Source organism: Trachemys scripta, chromosome 11 (assembly GCF_013100865.1).
Source record: "Trachemys scripta elegans isolate TJP31775 chromosome 11, CAS_Tse_1.0, whole genome shotgun sequence".
Lineage (NCBI taxonomy): Eukaryota > Metazoa > Chordata > Testudines > Emydidae > Trachemys > Trachemys scripta.
This window is the reverse complement of record NC_048308.1, coordinates 53,110,977-53,135,391: the sequence shown is the minus strand read 5'-3', so window position 1 is coordinate 53,135,391 and position 24,415 is coordinate 53,110,977. Positions and strand designations below refer to the sequence as shown.

The 24,415-nt window shown below is 39.4% G+C and overlaps 1 protein-coding gene across 1 annotated transcript in view; it reads left to right on the top strand.

The window, feature by feature from the left end:
• Window positions 1-24,415, top strand: part of DNAH7 (dynein axonemal heavy chain 7) — a 227,691-nt gene that overhangs the window by 177,476 nt on the left and 25,800 nt on the right. The window contains exons 45-52 of the mRNA XM_034786290.1: window positions 2,368-2,553; window positions 5,566-5,729; window positions 6,763-6,917; window positions 8,119-8,309; window positions 12,829-12,962; window positions 13,472-13,807; window positions 18,698-18,824; window positions 20,263-20,457. Of these exons, the coding sequence (XP_034642181.1) occupies window positions 2,368-2,553; window positions 5,566-5,729; window positions 6,763-6,917; window positions 8,119-8,309; window positions 12,829-12,962; window positions 13,472-13,807; window positions 18,698-18,824; window positions 20,263-20,457 (1,488 nt within the window). The remainder of the gene's footprint in view (window positions 1-2,367; window positions 2,554-5,565; window positions 5,730-6,762; window positions 6,918-8,118; window positions 8,310-12,828; window positions 12,963-13,471; window positions 13,808-18,697; window positions 18,825-20,262; window positions 20,458-24,415) is intronic.

Sequence of the window (24,415 nt, the reverse complement as noted above, 5' to 3'; positions counted from 1 at the left end):
GCTCAAACCACTGAGCTATCCCTCCCCCCTCATAGTGGATCACAAGCTAAATAAGTGTCAATAGTGTAACACTGTTGCAAAAAAAGAAAACATCATTCTGGGATGTATTAGCAGGAGTACTGTAAGCAAGACACAATACGTAATTCTTCCATTCTTCTTTGAGTGGGCCCAGGATCTCAGGGCGACGCCTTAATCATTCCCTGGACTTCGGATCTTCTCTACGTCTTCCCACCCGTTCCCCTTTTCCCTCAGGTCCTACACAAGGACCGGGCAATGTTAATCTTTGTAGCTCTCTCCTGGCCTTGCCAATACTGGTACACTGAACTTCTCTACCTCTCTGTTCACCCCCCAAACCTCCTCCCCACATCCCAGATCTCCTGACACAAGACCGCAGATGACTGTGACACCCCAACCCGTGCCCTCTTCACCTCACGGCCTAGTATTTGGTTGGGGATCACACGTAGACCAGGTCTGCTCTACGCCTGTCTGCGAAATCCTCACTAACAGCAGGCACCAATCCACTTGCACCTGTTATGCTGCTAAGTGGCGCCGCTTCACTGCTTTGGCACATCACCGCCACATCTCAACAGACATCTCCAGTCCTATTCTCCGGGACTACCTCCTCCATCTCCGCCAATTGGGTCTAGCGCACTCCTCTATCCATGTTCACCTAGTTGTGCTCAGTCCTTTCCTCCCTCCCGTGGATGACTTCTCCATCTTTACTCACCCAATGACCTCTTGATTCCTCCAGGACTTCCTCAATGTTTTTCCCCCTGTACAAAGGCCTGCCTCACCGTGGGATCTCAATTTGGTCCTCTGGGCCCTCAACAAGACCCCTTTTAAACCTTTGGTCACCTGCTTCTTCACCCATATCTCCATAAAGGTCATCTTCTTGGTGGCCATCACCTCTGTACACCATGTCAGTGAACTGGCAGCCATGATAGCGGATCCCGCGTTCACCGTCTTCCATAGGTACAAAATCTCCTTTCGCCTACACCTCAAGTTTCTGCCCAATGTGGCTTCCTCTTTCCACCTCAACCAAAGTATACACCTCCCAAACCCCAAACTATTCTACCCCAAATCCCACGCCTCGCCCATGGAATGCGCCTTCCACTCCCTTGACATCTGTCAGGCTCTAGCCTTTTATCTCCATCGCACCCGCGCCTTCTGCGCATCCCCTGGCTCTTTGTTGCCATCGCGGAGTGCTGCCACAGCTCTGCCTTCTCCTCACAATGTCTCTCTAAGTGGTTCTCCAGCTGCATCAAGACCTGCTATGAGCTATCAGACACTCCACTCTTGCTGGGAATCACAGCTCACTCCACATGGGCATATGCCGTCATGTCAGCCTTCCTCGTGGACATTCCATAGCAGGACATACGTTGAACTGCCACTTGGTTCTCTGTCCACACCTTCTCCACTCATTGTGCCATTGCTTCCTCCACAACAACGGGTTCTGCAGTTGGTCATGCTGTCCTACAGACTTGATCTTTTTGAGAGCCCTCTCGCCCACCTCCTTCCTGACCACTGCTCACTACCCTCCCGCGTTTGGAATCCACATAGGGACCAGCACTTGAAGAAGAGAAGGTTACTTACTGTAAGTGGAGGTTCTTCAAGTTGTGTGGTCCTTATCTGGATTCCAATCCTGCCCTCCTTCCTCTCTGCTCCAGGCCCCTCTGTTGCTGGATAAGGGGGAACTGGAGCATCCTCTTAAAACCTTGGATGTGCCATGCGGCCAACACATGGACACTACTATGAACAGTTCCGGCTCATGGCATGCATGCACACCCGCGTTTGGAATCCAGATAGGAGATTGTAAACAACTTGAATTGGAGGCTGGTGGGGATTCTGCAGAGCCCCAACCCCCCATAGTCGAGAAATTAATGTAAAAGAATTGAATTAAATTATTATTAAATCATACCTCTTGTTAAAAATACTTTAAAAGACTGCTTGATTAAAAAGCAACCTAGAATGTGAATTCATAAGGATGTTTTATGAGAGAAGGAACATGAGCGCTGGGTAACTTCCTCAAATATTGATATTTTCTATATCACATACAAAGCTATTAGGAGTTCAATGTTTTATATGAACTTCATAGTTTATTTGGAGGAAACAGTAACTCTTAAATGTCATGGACTTTGTCTCTGTACAAGTAAGCAAGAGAATCTGTCGCACAAATTATTTTCCTTCTTCAGACTTTTAAACATTTAATTAAGTTTTTGTTTGCTGAAATTTTAAAAAAATTGGTGCATACAGGTAAATAATTTCAGGATGTCCCCTGGCTGTTCTTCGTATGACGTAAATCAAAACATGTAAATAATCTGCAGCACAAGTGCTGCCATTATATGCAATTTATTTTTTGTTTTTGAGGTTGACCTGTGCAGCAAAAAGCTACAGAGAGCAGAACAATTGATTGGAGGCCTTGGTGGTGAGAAAACTCGCTGGAACCAGTCTGCTTTGGAGCTGGGGAGGCAATATATCAATTTGACCGGAGATATCCTAATTTCTTCAGGAATTGTGGCTTACCTGGGAGCCTTCACATCCAGCTATAGACAAGTAATGAATACAGTTGTTTTATCTAAATGTTTTTGTATTAAACCCACCAAACATTTTTTTCTCCTGTTAAAATATTTAGATTTTTAAAAACATGTTTTAATTGACTTCAAAATTTTCAAGAATTGAAAAAACAGGTGTGTGTCTGTGTGTGTAAGACTTTGAACTTCACTTAGAAGACCTCCGGGAAATTCTTCCTTCATATTTCTTTACTATTTCCTAACAAAATTAATTGTAAAATACATGAACCTTGTGGTTGGTTTTCTCAAATATCTGTAAAGTGACTGCAAGTAACTTTATGCCCCATGGCCTCATGGCATGACCTGATACCATTCTAGTCAATGGATAGATTCACACTAAGTTCTGTGGGAGCAGGAACAGGTCCTGTGTCTGCAGAATCACTGGTCAGCAACTCGAGTGTAAACGTATTTAAAGTGCAATAATTCTTTAGATCAAGGAGAAGCAGGGAGATAAAGTGGACTTAATATCACTATATATATCACTAAATATGATAAATTTGTGTGTTTAATTCCCATTGACATAAATGGAAGTTGTGTGTGTAAAATAACTACAGGATTAGGACCTGAGGTCAAAATTTTCTACTAGCTATTCATTTTGGATGCCTCCATTTTTGGATGCCTAATTTGATGCACTTTTGCTCTTATGTTCAGATTTGCTGAGCAGCTGGATCTCTCGAGGCTTCAGCTGAAGAAATGATTCTTCTCAACACAGCTGAAAATCAATCCCAGGTTGTCACAAGTTAGACACCCAAAAATAGAGGCCTCTAAAATCAATGACCACTTTTGAAAATTGAGTCTAATGTTTGAGTCTAAATCTTTTTTTTCCCTTATCTCCACTTAACTACTTTTACTGTATTTCCCTTATCTTTCTTTCTTTAGAAAATTCTGTAACATCTCTCAAACTTTATTTTGTTCATCATTTCCATATTTTGAATTTTTTTTTTTTTAGTGTTTTACTTTGCAAGATCTTATTTTGCCAGCAGTTTTCTCCTGTTCTCAGTTACTGAATTTTGAGAGAATGTAATTCTGTATTGGATGAAAGCAGCCATTTATCAGGCATATATAGTAGGGCTAGGTATTAGACCTTTGGTAAAAGATGATTGGGGTTCTGAAAAGTGGTGATTGGGGGATCCTTCATGCCAGCAAAGGCAGTTATGTCCTTATTTGTTTAGCAATAATTAACTTTTACTGGTTTTACTCAAGAAGTTTAGTTTAGTGTAGCCTTATGGGGCTGGTTGTGGGCACTCATTGTCTGATATGAAACTAACGTGTTTCCTTCTTTGTATAACAGGAGCTGTGACTTCCTGACAGCTATTTTTTATTTTAATATATATATGGCCTCTTTGTCATTGTCTGTGTTATCGTTATGTATTCATTGGGTGGCTGTTTCAGTCTTTCCTGAGACTCTGGATAGTACTTTCACATTTGCTCATTTTGCAGTTTCTCATTTTCTCAGGAAGCTAATTCCTTTATTTCCTCCAGTTTTTCAAGGAACGAAGCTTTTATATCTTTTTGGCACCTTGGTTTTGAATAAAGTACTAGAGCCTTCAATTGACATCTCTGTGGATGTTCTCTATCCCCTGAAAATCATTTCCTTTCATTCTAAATTTGTGATTGCTGTTGCCTTGGAAAGGGACATGAATAAAATTCAGGCTTTGCTGTTCACTCTTTTGTTTAGAGTGCTGTGTTTTGTAAGGACAATAAAATACTTTGGCCTAATCCAAAGCTTACAGTCAAGGTTGTGTCTCAATTCCATGTAAAACAGTCTGTTTGTCTTAGGCTTTATCTACACTTTAAACACTACAGTGGCTCATTTGCCATCTGCCAGATTTGGGGGTTGGGGGGGGAAAGGGGGAGGCAGAGCTTGAGACCTCTGCTTTGCAGCGGGGTGGTGGCATAGGGGCTTCTACCCAGCGGAGAAGAGGTGTCTTGGGGCTTCAGCTCTGAAGGGCACTGTGATCAGATTTCAGGTTCTGCATTTGATTGGGATTGTGAAGAATTGGATGTGTGCATTGTGATTTGTTATTTGTTGGAATTGAAAGGGATTTTTTCTGTGGAGATGAGGAGATGGAGTGTATTTGGATGTTAGGATGTTTGGGCAGTAAGTCATGTGAATTGAGGCCGCTGTGGCTGCTATTGTTGCCTTAACTGGTAATTTCTTTTTTTAAAATTGCATTAAGAGGAAATGCTCTTGAGTAACCTTCATTTCAAGTGAATGAAGTTTTTTGTGTAGGAATAAATATTGTACTATTGCTATTGTCACTAATGTATCATTGAAAAATAAAAGGCTGCAGTTGACAAATCTGCATTAGCTGAAAATGTTTGCCTCAGCTAAGAATTCACAGACCACTATTAAAATCTGATTAGCTTAGGAACAAAATCTTATGTTTAGCTAGGGAAAGTAGTGTACGCTCAAAGTGATGTTTGACTAATTGGCACAAATTTAAAACATGTTCTATTTAAAATATAAACAAAACTCCCCTCAAATGCCGGCAGATCCAGACCCAGTAGGTTCCCATTATGTAGGGAAATCCTCCAGTGGCAAAAAGCTGTCATAACAACTTCTACATCATCTATTCTCCAGGCCCTTGTGTGGTATGTGTCTGAAAACGGCATGTGTCTGGAGCATCCCTACGCCATAGCAATCCTCAGCTGCCAGAAAGGCATCCTGTGTAGAACTGACCCCCAAGATCAAGGGAATGCAAATGTAGCCTAAAGCCAGATATGTTGCTTCATCTCTTCTTTCTTGCACAGAGTGCAACTCAGCCTGGCTGATGGAATTAGTCCTGTATGTTCTACATGAACAGTGGTTATTGTTTCTTATGTGTGGTTTTTTTAGTGTTTAGACAAGTACAGAAATGACTTTACTGTAGCAATGGTTTGGGGGAAAGAGTTGAAAAAAATATAGATAAATGTATTGACAGTTTTATAAATCTTATAAATGTAATAGGGAACAGACAAAACTTTAGTTAACATTTGCATTCTTGTCTTCTAGAATCAAACAAATGAGTGGACATCACTATGTAAAATGAGAGATATTCCTTGCTCAGATGATTTTTCCCTAACAAATACTTTGGGAGAACCTGTTAAAATCAGAGCTTGGAACATTGCTGGATTACCATCTGACATGTTTTCTGTTGATAACGGTATCATTATCTCGTAAGTAGGAAATTCACACCTGCTAGCTTTCATGAAATTGCTTCTTACAGCATACTTTTCAGTTATTACTTTTTTGGACACATTATATTACTGTATGGCAAGTTCAACAATTAAACGAAACAAAAACAAGACTGTTTCTATTTTTTTGCTATATACTTTTTTCAAGCCTTCTAGTGTGTAAGGTAATTCACTCCCCTCTTAATTTTCATGAGTTGCAGTAAAGGGATTGAACTTTTTTGATGTTAGGAGGTTGCAATAAACTACATTTTATGAACACGTAGTAATTTTATTTGTAAATGACCAATCAGTAATTAAAACAGAGCAAATCTTGGATACCTCTTGGTAGAGTAAACTTGGAGTAGACTAGCAGCAGGAAATGTTCAGCTCTATGAAATGAGACTGTTATTCTGAAGCTCTAATAGATTAATACCCTGCACTTGTGGAATTCAGAGGCAGTCCAACATTGTTGCTGGACGCTCCAGGACTATGCTTTCAGCAGAATGTCGTTTATGTAAGGCAAAATTCAAAAGTTTTAAAGCATGGCTGCTATACCCTTGAGATAAGAGCTCAAATTCAAGAGTTGCACCCACTTTTGCTAAGTCTGAATTTGCTTGACTATCTGCTTCATTTCTGTTATCTTAGATGTAAAATCTATCTTTGGTAGAAAACTGAGTTCATTCATTAGAAATTTCCGAGTTATTTGTATCATGAATATATTACAGCTGTTCAAAATGCTACAAGTACAATATAGATCTTTAAACTTAAAAGATTTGTAAAATTAAATCAGATGAAACTTTATTCTAAGTATGCACCTAGAAATATTTTAATTATTTTTGTGATCAAAGGGTCTGTTCGAGTCAGTGGGACTCTCACACGAGCATCTGAAGGCAGAATTTGTCTCTAAGTATTTTATAAAATAGATTAGAAGGTTGTGTTTAAATGGCACCATAAAGTAAACTGCATTAAAGTCAAGCTTATGGTAAACATTTTAAGGGTATATAATCTAGTTCTGAAAGTTTTTTCCCCCCTCCAGAAATGCAAGAAGATGGCCTCTGATGATAGATCCCCAGGGCCAAGCAAACAAATGGGTAAAGAATATGGAAAAAACCAACAGTTTGCACATAATTAAACTCAGTGACCCTGAATTTGTGAGAACACTGGAAAACTGCATTCAGTTCGGCACTCCTGGTAAGTGATTGAATAATGAAAGTGTAGATTTCCGAAAAAACCTGGAGAGGGCACAATTAACTCAAAAATAAGGATGATAAAAGTACCAAATATTGTCAGATTCATAGAAAAAGGGAGATTTTGTTATCCAGCGTTTATTGATAGTTAATCAAATTAAATCTTTAGTAATTGAAGTCACAGCAGGTTGTGAGATTTTTCATCTCAAATATCAATTTGAAATCCTCTCTTTAATTTGGCTCCTTTAATTGTTTGAGATTTTGCCATATACTTGTTTTCATGTTACAATAATTCTACTTTTACCTTCCAAAAAATGTATAACACACTTTCTGTCAAATTGTCTGTTCCTGCATGGCTCTGCTTATTTTACAAATAGATAGTATTCAGTGTAATACTTTTACTGACATTCTTATATACCATATCTCATCCAAGGTAACAGAATCAGAAAATGATTACTTACAGTTAACTATTTGAGTTATTTCTATTGTTGTTTTTAATGAAAAATTTAACTACAAGTAAAGAAACATCTCATATATCCTTTAAATTCCTTATAGGACAGTGGTTCTCAAACTAGGGCTGCCGCTTGTTCAGGGAAAGCCCGTGGCGGGCTGGGCCGGTTTGTTTACCTGCTGCATCCGCAGGTTCGGCCGATCGCAGCTCCCAGTGGCCGCGGGTCGCCGCTCCAGGTCAATGGGGGCTGTGGGAAGCGGCGGCCAGTATGTCCCTCAGCCCGCGCCGCTGCAATCCGTCAAACAAACCAGCGGCAGATAAACAAACCAGCCTGGCCCCGCAGAGTCTTTCCCTGAACAAGTGGCGGCCCTAGTTTGAGAACCACTGCTATAGGGGGAACAAAAATAGATTTCAAAATTGGGATTAGGAGCCCCAATGCCATTGACATTCAATAAGATTTGAGTGACTAATTCTTTTAGGACCCTTTGAAACGCTAGTGTACTCAAACAATACTACAATTCAGAGAATCTTCATTGCCCCATTCAAATTTGATACATATCACAAAGCAAATATAAACTTCCTTGAACTTTTAAAAAAATTATTTAAGAATGTTTTACCATATTTCTACCACATCCTTTTAGACCCATATTTGTATTGTGGAAATAGTACCTGTTTGCACTTCATAAGTACACATTTAACAGAGATCTCTCTTGCCAAGAAAATGAATCAAAACCTAGTTATTGTTGTGTTCAAGTGCTGCTGGAAAATGTTGGAGAAGAACTGGACCCTATCCTAGAACCACTTCTACTCAAACAAACATTTAAGCAGTCTGGTAGTATATGCATCCGTCTTGGGGACTCCACCATTGAATATGCTCCTGACTTTCGCTTTTATATTACAACGAAGCTGAGAAACCCACACTATCTTCCTGAAACATCTGTTAAGGTGAGAGATTTGAAAATCAATGAGTTTTGTTTGAATATTAACATTACTTCCCCTGTAAGCTGCAGGCAGAAAAGAGTTCCTGGTATCTAAGTTGTTTTTGTTTTTTTCCTTCTCTTTCTTTGACAATATTGGCATCATCTCTGAGTAATCTCTAACTGCAGATATTAGAGTTGACAAAACATTACTGTTCACAAAACAGTCATTCATACTCTGAAGAATTTAATCTAAACATTAATTTTTGGTATTAACTTCCTCCCCAGTTCATGACTTTTTGTGCCAATTTTACTGATTTGCTTTTCTGCATAGAAATATCTACTGGGAGTTTGGAGCCCCATGCACATACAGGCTACAAACTGGGCTTCTAAAATCTTCTAGAGAGTTGGTTCTATGGTGACTGCTGTTGGCAGGACTTCAAGCAGTGCCAGGCTTTGTGCCTTGGATATATACAAGAATACAAATTTACAGAGAAGTGACAAAATTATTCCTGTTTCCACCATATAGTTTTTCCAGGTTTTTATAATGTGATAACAGTAGCTTTAACCACTCACATCAGACTTCCCTTGTCAATCATCAAACTATAAGGAACTAAATGAGTTATTGTGGTTGTTGCAAGTTAGGGAGCAGAGGTATATTTCCTGCTTCATAGAATAAGGTTAGTGTTTTCTTGATCCTTGCAGTTACTCAAAAACTCTATTACACTTTTTATTCACTGTTACTTTTAAAGAGTTTTGTACGTTAGTGGGTCACAGACATACAATTAGGCTGAATGTTGCTTCTATTAGAGCATGAAGCCTGAAACTAGATCTGAAATTTGTCATAAAACTACCGGTAATTTGAAAATCAGTAGAATGGGACAATAACTTAATTTCTAACTGACAAGGAGCACTGACATAGGAAGAAAGGGTAGAAATAGAAATTAATGAAAATAAAGAACCTCTCTTTGCTTTATTACACCTCAAAGGACCCACACATTGATTTTTTTATCAAAGATGAAAATATGTAGGTACAAGTTAAAAAGCAAAGATGAAATATAAAAAAAATACAAAACCAAAAACTATTATGCTACATATAAATTTAGAAATGACTTGCACAAGAAAAAGTTTAAAAATCTGATACATGTATCATAACAAGTTAAATAAGACAATAATATTTCAGGCCCTGAATTTCCATTGTGTTGCACCAGTTTTATAATAGTTGAACTCTGTTGATTTTAATGGAGTTATACCAGCATCAAACTCATGTAATGAAGTGAAACTCAAGTCCTATATCTAATACAAAAAAACAAACTTTCCTTGTGTTCAGTAATGGTCTTCATTTGTATGTACAACTTTGGTTATATATAAATCTTTTACACATTATCACTTGTGTCAACAATTGATCATATTTACCTATTCATCACCAGTCTTCAATGATTCCGTACACAGAGAGTTACCACTCTTGGGTAATTGACTCTGAACACCCCTCCTCACCCATATCTGGCCTTTTATTGTCAAGGAGTGGGGGAGAGAGATGGAAGTTCCCTGCCACAAGGTGACTGGCCTGAACTCCAGCCCACACTTGAATTTATAGAGTGTATACACCTGTTCAAGTCTGTAGACCGTGGCTCTGAGAGTCACTGCTGTGGGTTTTAAAATGCAGTAGAAAAAATTTCCCTAGGTCCTCTTATCTTTCCAACAGGATGAAGCAAAGGTACTCTATCTCTGAGGGAGGACAGTTGTGAGGGAGAGAATGAAGACTCCAGGATGAAAATCCTGGAAGGGGTTGCTCAGGAAAAGAGCAAGCAGTGACCCAAGGAGCCGATGGGCAGAGGCTGAAAAATGAACACAGGAAGGGCTAAAAACTAATGTCTGAGTAGAAGACGGACTAAATCCTCAGGATGGAGGGGCTGAGGCAAAGACTCTGTGGGATTATTCCGTTGGTCTTTTTGGACAGGTATACCCTGGAAGGGGTGGACTTTCATTAAACAACTTAGCTGGATTTCCAAGACACTGGGAGGGGCTTAAAAGACTCCAGGCCGGCAGGTCTGACACTGAGACATCAGAGTTTTAGCAAAGGCCTGGGGAAGGCTGTAGAGAGCAGGAAGGTTCCTGCTGAGGACCCTGGGATATCAGGGAGAAAAAGACTCTAGCTAGATAGAACGTGGCCTGCCAAAGCAGGGAAAGTCTGCGGGCAAGAAGGCCTGGGAGGGGCTTGATGTAAAGCTGTGAAGAATGAATATCCCAGGAGAATGGAATCATCCCTTAAACAAATCTTGAACGCAGTGGCCTCAGCCATCATATTATTGGCTGCACCCTCTTCTTTTGTAGGACGTATCTTGAATGGGAGGCCACTGGAACAATTTTGTGGAAAAACCCACATAAAATCTACTGTAAACTATATTTCTGTAGCAGCTTCTTTCGGGACCAATGCTTCACTTGATGTAAGATTTTCTGTACATTCCAAGTCTCCATGTAGCAGCATGGAAGAATCTGGAGATCACTTGCTTCTGACGACATCCTTCCAAATATTCTGTTGGTAAGCACTTTAGGGAGCATAGGGACAAAGCAGTCTGAGAGGCCATGGAGGAGAGAAGGCCCTTCCTCCTTCCAGTGAGAGAAACTTCAGGTTCTCTTACCTTACTAGTTGTTCCCTTTAAAACTGATACTCCTTCAGGGATCAGTATCAAGATTAAACATTAGAACAAGACGAGTGTAGCCATTTCTGAGAGTCAGAAGACTCCGGCTGAGCTCCTCCAGAAAATTATCAAATTCTTAACTTGGGGTTTCACAAGTCTGAAAATACTTCCTTTCTTGGAAAGGAGCTTCAAGGTAGGCCTACCTCTCCCTGCCTGGCACAGATCACTGGCTCAGCTGCTTTGCAGGGAGGGGGCCAGGCCATAACATGTGACCAAGCAATCTGGGGTGCATGTGACCCTGCATGCCCTCCTGTCCCCCACATCGCCTCTGGGAACAACAGACACACAGATATTCTAAGAAGGTAATAAACATCCTCCTAATAAATTACATGAAACTCTCAAAAGATATCTACAAATTGCTTGGATGGGGTTCAGATATTGTTAAGAGAGATGGATCAGGCAGTGTCAATTAAAGTAAAAGATGTTCTATAGTTACTACAAGATGGTCTGATCATTGGACTCAAAGATAACACTTTTTGGAAAGACAAGTCTGTGACTGCATGTGTATTACACTGTAAGAAACCAAAGGAAATCGCTAATCACCATTACATAACTGATATCATAAGACCACCACGCTCATCAGTCTTCCAGTAGTATGCAGATTCCTATCATGATATTGCCCTTTATGCTGCAAGAAATCATAAAAACCATCTTTCTAGCCTCCTGCAGTCAGTATGCCCTTCTCCTGTGTCTCAGTATCTTGTCTACTTGTCATCTGCTCGGCCAGTTGAATTCTGGAGCTTGGCATGCTCTCTATGGAACCTCAATTATGCATATTCTATCAAGCATGGTAGTTCTTTGAAATGACAAGGACTTCTTTCTCAGGATAACCATATGGTAGGAAGTGGTATTCTCATTCTGTTTAATTCCACACATCCTAATGAAGGGCATAAATTGGATGTGAACAGGGCCATCAAGTGGATAAAGGTGTGTATAGTACAGGTTTCAAAACCTTGGGTATAACTCCTCCCTAACACGTTACCACTCATTTTGTGAAAGGAGCAGTGATTTAATGTGTGGAAATATCATATACATCTTAAAATGAGATCTGCTCTATGCGGTCTTCTATTCACACTTTTTCAGAAGGTGACTGTCAACAGCCTCTCCTTCGTAGATGCAAAATTTGTTAGATTGTTGTAACACTTAAATTTCTATCCAAATTGTGCATAGTCAAATCCCTCCTCCCTTCCCAGGGTTTATTTACAGCTTTCTGCTTTCCTCTGTGAAGCAGAGGGGAGGGGATGAAGAAGGGAAAATTCTGTCTTATCTGTGATTTTTTTTTTTTTTGAGAACACTCCCTTGGAGCATTATATCCATAGTTTTTCTGGCTATTGCTTGCATGTTAAGTAATTTGGAAGAATAGCATGTTCTTCTAGGACATCCTTACATTTTTTGTCCAGGCTGTATAGCAAATGATTTGAGTTGAATAGCACTTTTTAACCTTTTTTATAATTAGTATTTTTCAACTTTGAAAGCTATCTTTCTGGAGAGTTCTGTTTTGAGGGGTAATTCTAAGCCCAGACTGAGTGCCAGAGTTTTTTGTCTGCTTCCATTTGCTATGGAACTGGGGAATGCCCTATTGTGAAGGCTGTCTTACATGGAGGAAGGAAAAAAAAGAAAATTCACAGATAAGATGGACTTTTTCTTTCTTACTTATTGTAACTGTGGGACAAAAACTCCATAGCACAGAGGATTGTAGAAACTTCAGCCTCAACTTTTCTGCCCTCAGAATCATCTGTTTTAGGCTCTTGCATGGTCTTTTGCAGACTTCCTGAGCATGGAAGAGAAACAATACTTTAATTTGTCTCTAATTGTGTTGTGCTTTGTAACACCTTTCATTTACAGGTAACCTTACTGAACTTCATGATAACTCCAGAAGGAATGCAAGATCAGCTTCTTGGAATTGTAGTAGCAAGAGAGAGACCAGATCTTGAAGAAGAAAAACAAGCCCTAATCTTGCAAGGAGCTGAGAATAAAAGGTATCAGAATAATTTATTTGGTTGGGGACTCTATCTCTTGTCCTTCAACGCTATTTTTGAATGTCCCCTTGATGGCTTTGTTTTCTGAGGAGTCTTAACAGGTTTTGGGGAGAGCAGGAGCTGGGGACAAAGGTTGCTACTTGTTCTTCTACTTGATGTTTTTAGAAATGAATCTTCACAGTGGGCCATATTTGGTCTGGCCTGTCCGATTGTACTTGGTGGGTGTCCACAGGACCCTTTTCCACATGAAGACAGAGCAGGAAGTCTTCAAAGTTGGAGGAAGGCTGGCTATACTATACCTGCTGCACACTGCATTCCCTTAGAGTCATTTTTGCTTTGTAAGAAGAATAAGTGAGTCCTGTATGACCACAGGTGTTTAGAAAATGCAAATAATTTTTCTTAAAAATTAAGCTAAGAACAAAAATAGGTCTTTAATTCTCAGGTTACATATCTTGAATATGCATTGCATGTATGTATGTGTTGTATGAAAAAATTGTATTTTATTTTAGGCAACTAAAAGAAATAGAAGACAAGATTTTAGAAGTTCTCTCAGCTTCAGAAGGAAATATTTTAGAGGATGAAACTGCCATTAAGATATTATCTTCTTCCAAAGTTCTGGCTAATGAGATTTCTGAGAAGCAAGCTATAGCTGAAGAGACAGAAAAGAAGATTGATACTACCCGGATGGGTTACCGTCCTATTTCTATTCATTCGTCAATCCTGTTTTTCTCAATTGCTGATTTAGCCAACATTGAGCCAATGTACCAGTATTCTCTTATGTGGTTTATTAACCTTTTTGTCATGTCTATAGACAATTCAGAGAAATCAGAAGAGTTACAAACAAGGTAAGAAAGATAATTCTCCATTCTCACTTAATAAAAAAAAATGTTCATTGGCTTTCACTGTTGTTCAGGAAAGTGTCACAGACATTTCTCCAAAGTATATTGTATTTATAATTACTCTTGGAATACTGTTTTGTACTCTTGCACCAAGCAGAAAGGTCCATATATTCTAATCTGGTCTTTCCTTGAGGACCACTTGTTTACAGGTATAAAGAGGGTACAATATGCTAGTAAGTGCTGTTTTCTATATTATTTCTTATTTTAGTTATTACTATTTTAGTCCTGTGTGGAACTAACAGATACGTGCAAGACACACAGTAATTGGCCAGTCACTTTGCTTTCATGCTGTATCCCTTTTGCCAACTGTGTGTGTCTTGTCTTTTTTTAGATTTTAACACAGTTTTGGTTAGATCCTGTAGTTGTCTGTAAACTGCCCTGCAAATTTTTGGCAATATGTAACTAATAATAATAGGTTTACTACTCTCAGTTACACACCTGCATCACCAGTAGTGGGTTGCACACATGCTTCCAGTGCATCACACCAATGAAATCCACACATTGGGCTAGTCCCTCAGCTACAGCCAAGCTATGTTCCTCACAGATGATGGAGTTGCAGCTGCCTCAGGAGTAGCTCTAGAGAGAAATGGTGACTCACAGTTGTGCTTGCAGATAGCAAGTGAGCAGATAATAATTTACTTCATCACCTCTTGGGATGCAGCTTGCTCTCCCACTCGTGCCTGGCACACCTGCAGGGGGTCCTAAGCCATGTGCAAGCCTATGTTCTTATTAGGCTAGTCAGATCTCTAGACCTATATGTCAAATTACATATGGCCAAAATGTTAAGAATATTTTTAAGGTTGTAATTCATCAGTGTTCTGCTCTTCCATGTCAACGGATAAATTCTCATTCAGTGGCCCATTTGATCTTGAAGAAAGCAATTTTCCACATTCTTTGAAGTGACCTGTGATCTATTCTATCTTGCTGCTTAATAGCTTTTGATGATGCTTGTATTTTACATTGGAAAAGTCAGTTTTAATTATTTCGGTCCATTCCATTGTTCATTTTCTATCATTTCCTTCAACTTTAGGCATGTTACATCAGATAAATTTATACAGTTGTGGCGAGGTTTACCATGTGGGGGGTGTTACACTGTTTTCCAAGTTCTTTTTTTGTATTGTGCAAGCAAGTTTTAATTCATGGGAAGATGTGCAATTATAGTTAGTTTTGGGGGTATGCAAAGTTTGATGTAGAGGCAACTTCAGGAGAAAGGGACCTGAGAGAGCTTCAGAAAAGTTTTTTGTCTAACTTAGGCTATGAAGTCCATTCCTTAGGCAAAATTTCTCCCTAGGAACTGGCCATTGGTGTTGAGCTGAGATTCCTTGAAAGACAGATTGCACTGAATGCTGTTTGATCATCTCATTTAAGGAGATCTTTATATGTGTAAATAAAGCAAGTGACACTTTGGTCACCCTTATGACATGGAAGCTAGGTATACTCTGACAGCAAATGTGAAAAATCGGGACAGGAGGTGGGGGGACAATAGGAGCCTATATAAGAAAAAGACCCAAAAATTGGGACTGTCCCTATAAAATCAGGACATCTGGTCACCGTACATGTCATCAACTTGAAAACCAACCTGCAATACTCCACAGATCGACTACTGCAAGACACTGGTGTCAAAAGAAGGGACTATACATTTATGTTTGGCAATCAGTGTAGTGTGGATCAATAGTTTTCTTATTTACTACAATTAGAATAAAAATCCGTTGTTTAGTAAACACTAAATCAACACTGTGAAGACTGAAAAATAAGATGAATAAATTCCAAGGCCCGAAGGGACCACTGTGATCACCTGTTCTGACCTCCTGTATAGCACAGGCCATGGAATCCTCCAAAATAGTTCCCTTTCAATAAGAGCATGTCACAGTTTTAGGGTAACTGCAACTCTATTCCTCCCTCCATAGTCCACTCCAGGAGTTCCCACCAAGTCTCTCGTCTCCAGCCATAACCTTTGACCCACTCCCTTCATTTAAGGTTGCATAACTCCCTGCCTTACACTGTCATATCCCCAGCAAGCCAGTCTGCAAAAAGGCCAACACCTGTGCTTTGCTTTCTTTCCAAGGGCTATGAACAATATATTGCCATCAATTAAAAGTTACCACACAGCTCTTTCTAACCAAGCACATTTATTCTCAAAGTAAAAGCATTACAGAGAAAACATATAAAAAACAGATTTAAACACACACAAACATACTAGGAGTTGTTCATCTGTCTTATGTGGCTCTAGCAGGCCAAAGTATTTCGAAACCTTCTGCAGGGGTTGTGCCCTTCTTTGGACAGAAGGTCCTGCCTGTTTGCTGGCTCAGAAAGAAAGCCATGACTCAGTTCAAACTCATCCTTTTATACCAAAACAAATACATGCAAACAAGCCCCAGGGATGGAATGTCTCTGGAGTTGTTTAGTCTTAGTAACTTGCATTAATCACCCACCGCATACTGTTCCTTCTCCATGAAATACAATACAATCATACATAAACTGTTCATAAGCATAATACAATATGGTCACCAAAGATATTGCATGCAGGTGCAATCTGTCACAGATATTTTAAAGGAAAAAAAAATCCAATCTTGATTTAAAAGTTGCAAATGATGGAGAATCTGTCATGACTTAGTAAATCGTTCCAAAGCTTAATTACCCTCCCTGTTAATAATTTATGCCTATTTCCAGTCTGAATTGGTTTAGCATCAAATTCTAGTCATTGCATCTTACTATACCTTGAAGAGCCTATTATCAAATATTTGTTCTCCATGTAGGTATGTACAGATTGTCATCAGCACACCTATTAATCTTCTCTTTGTTAAGCTAAATAGATTGAGCTGCTTGATTCTATCAGTATGGGGCATGTTTTCTAATCCTTTAATCATTCTTGTGGCTCTCTCTGAACAAGCTCCAATTTATCAATATCCTTCTCTAATTGTGGACACAGTATTCAAACAGCTGTCACGCCAGTGCCAAATACAGACGTAGTATAACCTCTTTACTCATACTTGAGATTCCCCAGTTTATGCATCCAAGGATTGCATTAGCCATTTTGGCTACAGTATCACATGAAGAGCTTATGTTCAGCTGATTATCCAACATGACCTCCAAATCTTTGTCACTGCTTCCCAGGATAGAGTCTTCCCTCCCACATCTTGTAGGTCTGACCTACATTTTTTGATCCTTGCATGTACTTTTACATTCTTGCCATCTTGAAATGCATATTGTTTGCCTGTGCCTTCTTTCTAAGTGATCCAGATTGCTCTATAGCAATGACCTGTCCTCTTCATTATTTATCACTCCCCCAAACTTTGGGTCATCTGCAAACTTTATAAGTGATGATTCTATGGGTTCTCCCAGGGTATTGATTAAAAAATGTAAAATACAAGGGCCCCACTAGAAACCTGTGCACTAGATGATGATTCCCCATTTACAATTACGTTTTGAGACCTTTGAGTTAGCCAGATTTTAATCGATTTAATATGTATCGTTAATTTTATATTGTACTCGTTTTTTAATCAAAATGTCATGCAGTACTAAGTTAAACCCCTTACAGAAGTATAAAACTACTACATCAATTCTGTTAACTTTATCAACTAAACATGTAACACCCCCACCCCCAAAAATAAGTTAGTTTGAGAGGATCTGTTTTCCTTAAACCCATGTTGATTGGCATCAATTATATTACCCTCCTTTATTCACCAAGTCTCATATGAGCTAAATGAACTAAACAACTTTCTATAGGAACAAATTAGCAGATACCCTTTCCACTTTTAATGAATTTTTAGATGCTAGTAAACAAATCTCTCCCAACTGTTCATAACTCTATCTATTCTCTTCTCTTCAATATGCAATCACAGTTGATTCCATCCAGTAGCCACGCCTTTATATCCACTCACTAGTGACTACACTTAATCTCCTTCTCTAGCTTTTAAACACTTCTGTACTTTTTTAAATTTCCTAATAGGTCTGGTGAATATAGCAGAAGTATGTGTGGGGGGACAAAATGGGCCAAATTTGAGTAGCGTTGTGATCCTGTGTGCCAGGTCATGATGCCACTCATTTATATTTGGCCCGGCTGCCCCTCTATCATACCAGAAGGGAAGGGGCTCTGTCATTGTGCCATCCAGTTCCAGTCAGGAGCCAAGGGGGAAGGGGGCTGTCCTTTTTAATCAGTTCTTCTAGGAGGTCCTCACTACTTACCAGTACTAAATCTAAAATGGCATCACCTCTTGTTGGTTTAGTGACTGTTTGGTGAAAAAATCTGTAGGCTATCACAACTAGGAATATCTGGGCCCTACCATTATTAGTAGCACTTGTCGTCCAATAAATATCTGGGAAAATCCCCCATAATGACACAAATTCCCATTAATATTTATTTTGTTAAAAATATTAAAGAGGTCTACCGTCTGTCTATATCCAAATCAGATCCTGTTTTCTTCGTCCAGCAGTCTCCCCTCACAGTTCTCTGGGCCAGCATGTATCTACATGTCTTCAGCTTCCTCTTGCTTTTCCTCCATCATCTGCTCAAATCCCTTTTTTATAAAATTCATTAATATAAATAAAAGATTATTGCTGCTTTTTTCAACAGGAAGGTTCAGCTCTCCCCTCCCCCCGCAGCCTCCAAAAAAAATCTATGTCAGAAGTAAAATGTAATTCTGTTGAAATGTTTTTGCATTGTTTTCCTCACAAATTGGTGTACACGTTTAATGAGGATCCTTGATTGTTTTTGGGTAATTGACCAGAAAGTTTATTAGAATAACAGAAGTCTAAGCGAGCTGCAATAGGGTTGCTTAAGTGTATGGGCTTTAAAGTGATATGAATTTAACTTCTCTCTTTCTCTGACACTTGCAGGCTGAAGATTCTCAAGGATCATTTTACTTACTCACTCTATGTTAATATCTGTCGCTCACTCTTTGAAAAGGACAAGCTGCTCTTCTCTTTTTGTTTAAATGTAAATCTCCTGCAGCATGAAAAATTGGTCAGTACTTTAAAGTTATTTGCTATTTTGTACTGTATATATTTAAATGACATACCACTATCCTGAAAAAGGAACATATAACATGTAACGTAAAAAGCCATGATTGGGTGTGTTTTGGTTTTACATGTTTTAGTGAGCAATTAGAGAGCAATAGAATAAAATATAAAGTGATCTAGCAAACTTAAATAGCCATTTTTCAAATCTCATTCAAAATAAAACACAGCCTATAGTATTGCAAATATTTTGCAACGTTGTTATTTATCTACAGACTTTTTTTATTAGATGGTTGTCAATACTTGTATTAGTTGTACAGCTTTTATCCATTTAGAATAGATGAAATTGACTAATTTACAATATGAATTTTAGGAGCATTTCAAAATTGAAGTTTCATTTCTCATTAATTGTTACGATGGAGGAGGAAAAAGTGCCTATTTTATTCATTTATGATGCCAAATATGTTTACTTTAATACAGATTACACATATATTTCTCAGAATCAAACCCTTTTGACACAATTGTGTCTTTTAAGACTAATAAGTTGTACCTGGTCATTTTGCAGAATAATGTTTTAAACTGATAGAAAAATGCAGCCCTTTTAATTTATATCCCCTGCGGAACAGTATTAATAGTATTAATTTATCATTAATAAAATATATTAGAATGTAAATTCTTTGGGACAGGGCCTGTGTCCCTTTGTGTGTTCAGAAAGCACCTAGCACATTTTGAATAGTACTGCATCTATGTTTTAAATAGTGAATACAGCGAAGTGAAATGTACTTGATTTTAGAACTAGGAGAAGCAGTGGCAGTTTTTGTTGAGCAGAAACCTGAAAAGCTACTAAATCAGACAATCTTTTAAAATTCCTTTCAGGGACCTTGGTTTACAAGTTCTAGCCCTCAAATGAATTTGCAACTGGGTAGAATGTTGGCGAGGGGATAGGGCTTGTTGGAGACTAATATTTGGTTTTCATTTTCAGACCTGAAATTTGGTCCAAAGAGTCTGAAACACATTAGCTTCCATACATAGCTCTTGATAAGTTTTGATTCCCAGAAAGTATCAAAGTTATCACAAACATGTGTGTCTAACAAAGGTGGTTTGTCAAAAAAAATCCAGCTACAGTTATCCATTTGTCGGCTCAAGAAAAAACTAGTCAAAATAAGGTTCAGGGTTGGTGCACATCTGCTGTAAACCAGGTTCAGTTAAAATTTCAATTATACAGTATTCAGCTCCAGACTATGAGATTTTTAATTAAATTGAAGTCAAATACTTAATCTTTTTGGAGGTGTACCTCCAATATTACTGCTCTGAAAGCTTTACCCACTTTTAGTACGGAAATCCAGAGAAGTATATCAATTATCTACTTCATGTGCTGATATGGTATTTGTCCGCTCATTAGGTTTCATTGTTAAGCTGTCTTGTGGTGCTCTCTTTTACTGCAGATTAATGCAAATGAGTGGAAGTTTTTACTAACTGGTGGCATAGGCCTGGACAATCCCTTCTCTAATCCCTGCACCTGGCTTCCTCAGAAGGCATGGGATGAAATTTGTCGACTAGATGATTTGCCAGACTTCAGAAACATTCGTAAGGATTTTATGCGACTGAAGGATGGATGGAAATCAGTGTATGATAGTTTGGTATGTTAACAGAAACAACTGAAGTCTGTTTCATTACTGATTTTCTGTCTCTCTAGGTTAACTGATCACATTAAAATATTAATTCAGAAAAACAAAGAAAATTATATAATTTTGCCCTGCTACATTCTTGTAGTAAATATTGAGGCAAATGGTATGAAGGGGTACAGTACTCCTAGTTTGTCAGCTAACTTCTGTGTAGTGAGTCACAGTTTGGATTGAATTTTTAAACAAATTCAAATAAAAATTATTGAAATGAGTAGGGGTGCGGGGAAAGTCTGCTAATCTTAAGAAAACCAAAATGTACATTGAATCTATTTGTTCACCATGTTTAGTTGTTGGTGCAAAAATATACTACTTTGCCACTTACACAAATCTGACCATGTTACACCCAATTTGTAGTTTATGCAACCACTGACATCAGTGCTGAATTTGGCTAAGAGACTTCCAACAAAGTTGCACCTGTTTATACTAGGCTAAATTGTCCCCATTTTTATTTTATGCCACCACTATAATGGTGGAAAATATCACCAACATTCAGTCATCAACAACATGAATGCAGCTGTGTTTCATTTGGCAGACCTATAATATCTGTAGTGAGGGGGATAAAGGATAATATATGGAGATATACCTATCTCATAGAACTGGAAGGGACCTTGAAAGGTCATCAAGTCCAGCCCCCTGACTTCACTAGCAGGACCAAGTACTGATTTTTGCCCCAGATCCCTAAGTGGCCCCCTCAAGGATTGAATTCACAACCCTGGGTTTAGCAGGCCAATGCTCAAATCACTGATGTTTTATTACCCTTATTTCATATAGGCACTTTAGGCTAGATTCACAAGAGGGACATAGGCACTTAATTGCAACTTTAGGTGCCTAAGACCAAGACTTAGTAGGTGGCAGCGGAGTAGTGGTTTTATGAATGCCTGTTACAGGCTCTTAAGTTTCCACTGATAAAGTCTCCATGGTGCCTATGTTTCTGTTGTGTGGCATGGCTGCCTACATCCCAACATCACTGAGCAGCTCAGCACCTATCTTCTGCCAAAGTCCAACAGGATGCACAAACTAGACATTCCTCTGTATGTCTCACCTGTGAGACCTGGTCCATTAGGTGTGCACGGAGCTGATGAAAGCAGGGACTGGAACCTGGATTGCTCAGGTGACTGTACTAACCACTAGGCTATAGAGGCAGTTGCTTTTCCTCTTGCCCAATGAACATTTAAATATTTCATAGGATGTGGAACAGCTTTAATGGGAGATATTGAAAGAGACCCACCCTGAATACCCCATAGCCTCCTGGCTAGAGCATTAACCTGGGAGGTGGGAGACCTGAATTCAAGTCTCTGCTCCACATCAGGCCAGGGGGGAGGATTTGAATGTGAGGGAGAGTGATGGTTTGCAGGGACCCAACACTGAGATTCGCCTTGTTACCCTCTGCTACCAATGTGCGGTAATCTTGCCTGTGCTTAGCTGCTGTTAGCTTCCTAACCCTGGCAGCCTCCTAGCCAATCAAGCACCCTCTCTGAGCTATGCTTGCCCTTACTTTGTCTTGCAGATTAACAATAGTTATGCCCTAGTCTCCAAGTCCCTTTGAAGTGTTTCTCTGTGATATCCAGCCCCTATGTGATGGGGGCCACTCATGAGCACCTCCTATTGGTTGGGTGCAAACCTGCACACACTCTCTATACTCACGGTGCCCCCCCCCATTGGCTGTTGCCCTCATCAGGTGGGGTCTTCAGTGGCTCAGCCCTCCATCTAAGTCACACATAGTCTAAACAGATGAAACCCTTCCAGGGTAACAAAGGCCTACCTCTGGGCTCAGTTGTCAGCCCCTTCTGGGCTAGCTTTAAGTCTGACCCTGCCCTGTTATAATATGGTGCCTCCAGGATTTTTTTCCTGGAGACTCTTTGTTACCACCCAGGAGGGGAATGAAGTTAAGAAGTGACCTAGCTAGAGAGCTGGGAAACCACAAAATGCAAAGTTCAACAAATGATTGATCCTCTTCAGGGTCTTCAGCCCTGTTCCTGTTTAAACATCCAGCCCCTTTTTGTGGCTTCCAAACTAAACTTGTTCCCTTCCTGGGGCTTTAGGCCACTTCCCCAGTAGTTGGTCAGGGGAACCTGGGCCTGCCCACTACTCTGTCTCCCAACCCAGCCACATTGCTGCTTTTTTTAATAGCTTCTCTTGCTACATTCCCTAGGCTACTTTTCACTCTGTCCCATTATCTTAGGGACACAATCTTTGGGTTCTTTGTCTGTTCCCTGCTAGAGTAGGGTCTCTCCCAGGCTTCCTTGTCTGAAGAGTTCCTCTGTCTTATCCCTTCTGGTGCCAGCCAGGAACTGACCTACTCAGGTCTAGCAGCGTCTTTTAACTGAGCCTGCTGTGCTCTGATTTGCTGCTTCCCTGTAGCCTTTCTAGGCAGGCCTGGAGGACCCCGTTTTAATGCTTCTTTTCTGGGGCCTTAAAGGGCCCAAAACACCCCATCACACCCTGTGACTAGCTACTCACAGAAATACCAGGTCTGCTGGCCTCAAATAAATTTTACACACACCAGTTTGTAAGAGTCAGCTGTGGTTCTGCACTTTGTTCAACATCACAGCACTTAGATATATTTATAATGAAAACAATAATAAATTTATCAGATATTCAAGATTCAAGTGAAAGTGAGTTAGGATATTGGAAACAAAAGGTTACATATAAAACAAAACCAGAACCCACTTTCTAGAGATTACACTTAACTAACAGGTTAATCTCCTGTCTAAAGAAGTTTATCTCACCCAGCATCTTTTGCACCTTTTCAACCAAGGTTGGCAAAGATGCCATTTTCATGAATGTAAAGTCATTACCCATTAACTTTTAGGTGTACAGTGATGGGGGCGTTCTTTGCCTTCTACTTATAGTCCCAAAGTTTGGTGTCTGTACTCAGAGACAGGATAACCACTCATGGCTTATTTTTTCTGTGTGCTGCTTCCCTGTTGACTTTACATCTTTTTGTTGACTTTGTATGTAAATATGCATCCACTGTGTTAGCTTATAATGCTTGATTTACATCTCAACAGAGAGATTGGTGAATAAACATCTATTGTCTGACAAAAAAGCTGTTTTTTCATCTCTGCTGGTGACTCATACCTTGATACAGACTCTAAGAGCATATTTTCAATGTATGTATGTAACTCCTTATGTACTTCTGTACATACATTTCACAATGATAGTAATGACGAGTGTGACCTCAGTTTTCATTTAAATCCTCACATGATACACTTTGGTGAACAAGAATGTATATACCAGATTTAGGACTGTCCTGTAATCCCTTTGCCAGTTGGCATTAAGAGATTCTTGTGTCACAGGGAGTGTTCCTTTCTTGAGAAAGGGCTGACCTGGCTTAAGTCCCTGACTCTAGGAGAAGTGTCATGTCTGTGAAGCCCAAGCTGAGATAGGTTCCTAACTCCCTTTAAGGGGTAGGGATGAGGCTATGCACCCTCCTCAGCATTTCCTCCTGGCTAACTTCAACATCTCAAATCCCCACTCAGTGTGCTGGCTTCTGTGAATCCCTTTTTAAATAACCTAACGCTCACCCTTTACTATATAGGGACCATGGGCACCTAACTCATGGTTGTGTATTCCCCTAATCAACAGGGTCCTTAAAAGTTAGGCACTGGACCCTTAGCATTGCAACACCTAAACCCTTCTGAATCTAGCTCTTTATTTCCCTACATTTTAAAAGTAAATTTGCTTTGTAAGTCTTCATTAGAGGTAAAGCAGCATGTACCTTAAATGATCCAAAAGGAGCATTTCCTATTACTATTTGAAACTTCATTGCTGGTATCCATTTACAACTGTTTCTAATATTGCAAGTAGAATGCTATGCTAACCAGATAGAAAAGACTGATGTGAAAACTAAAAGGAAGAGCCATGGATATTTAGATTATTCTAAAGGGTACATTTTCAAATGAGTATGGAG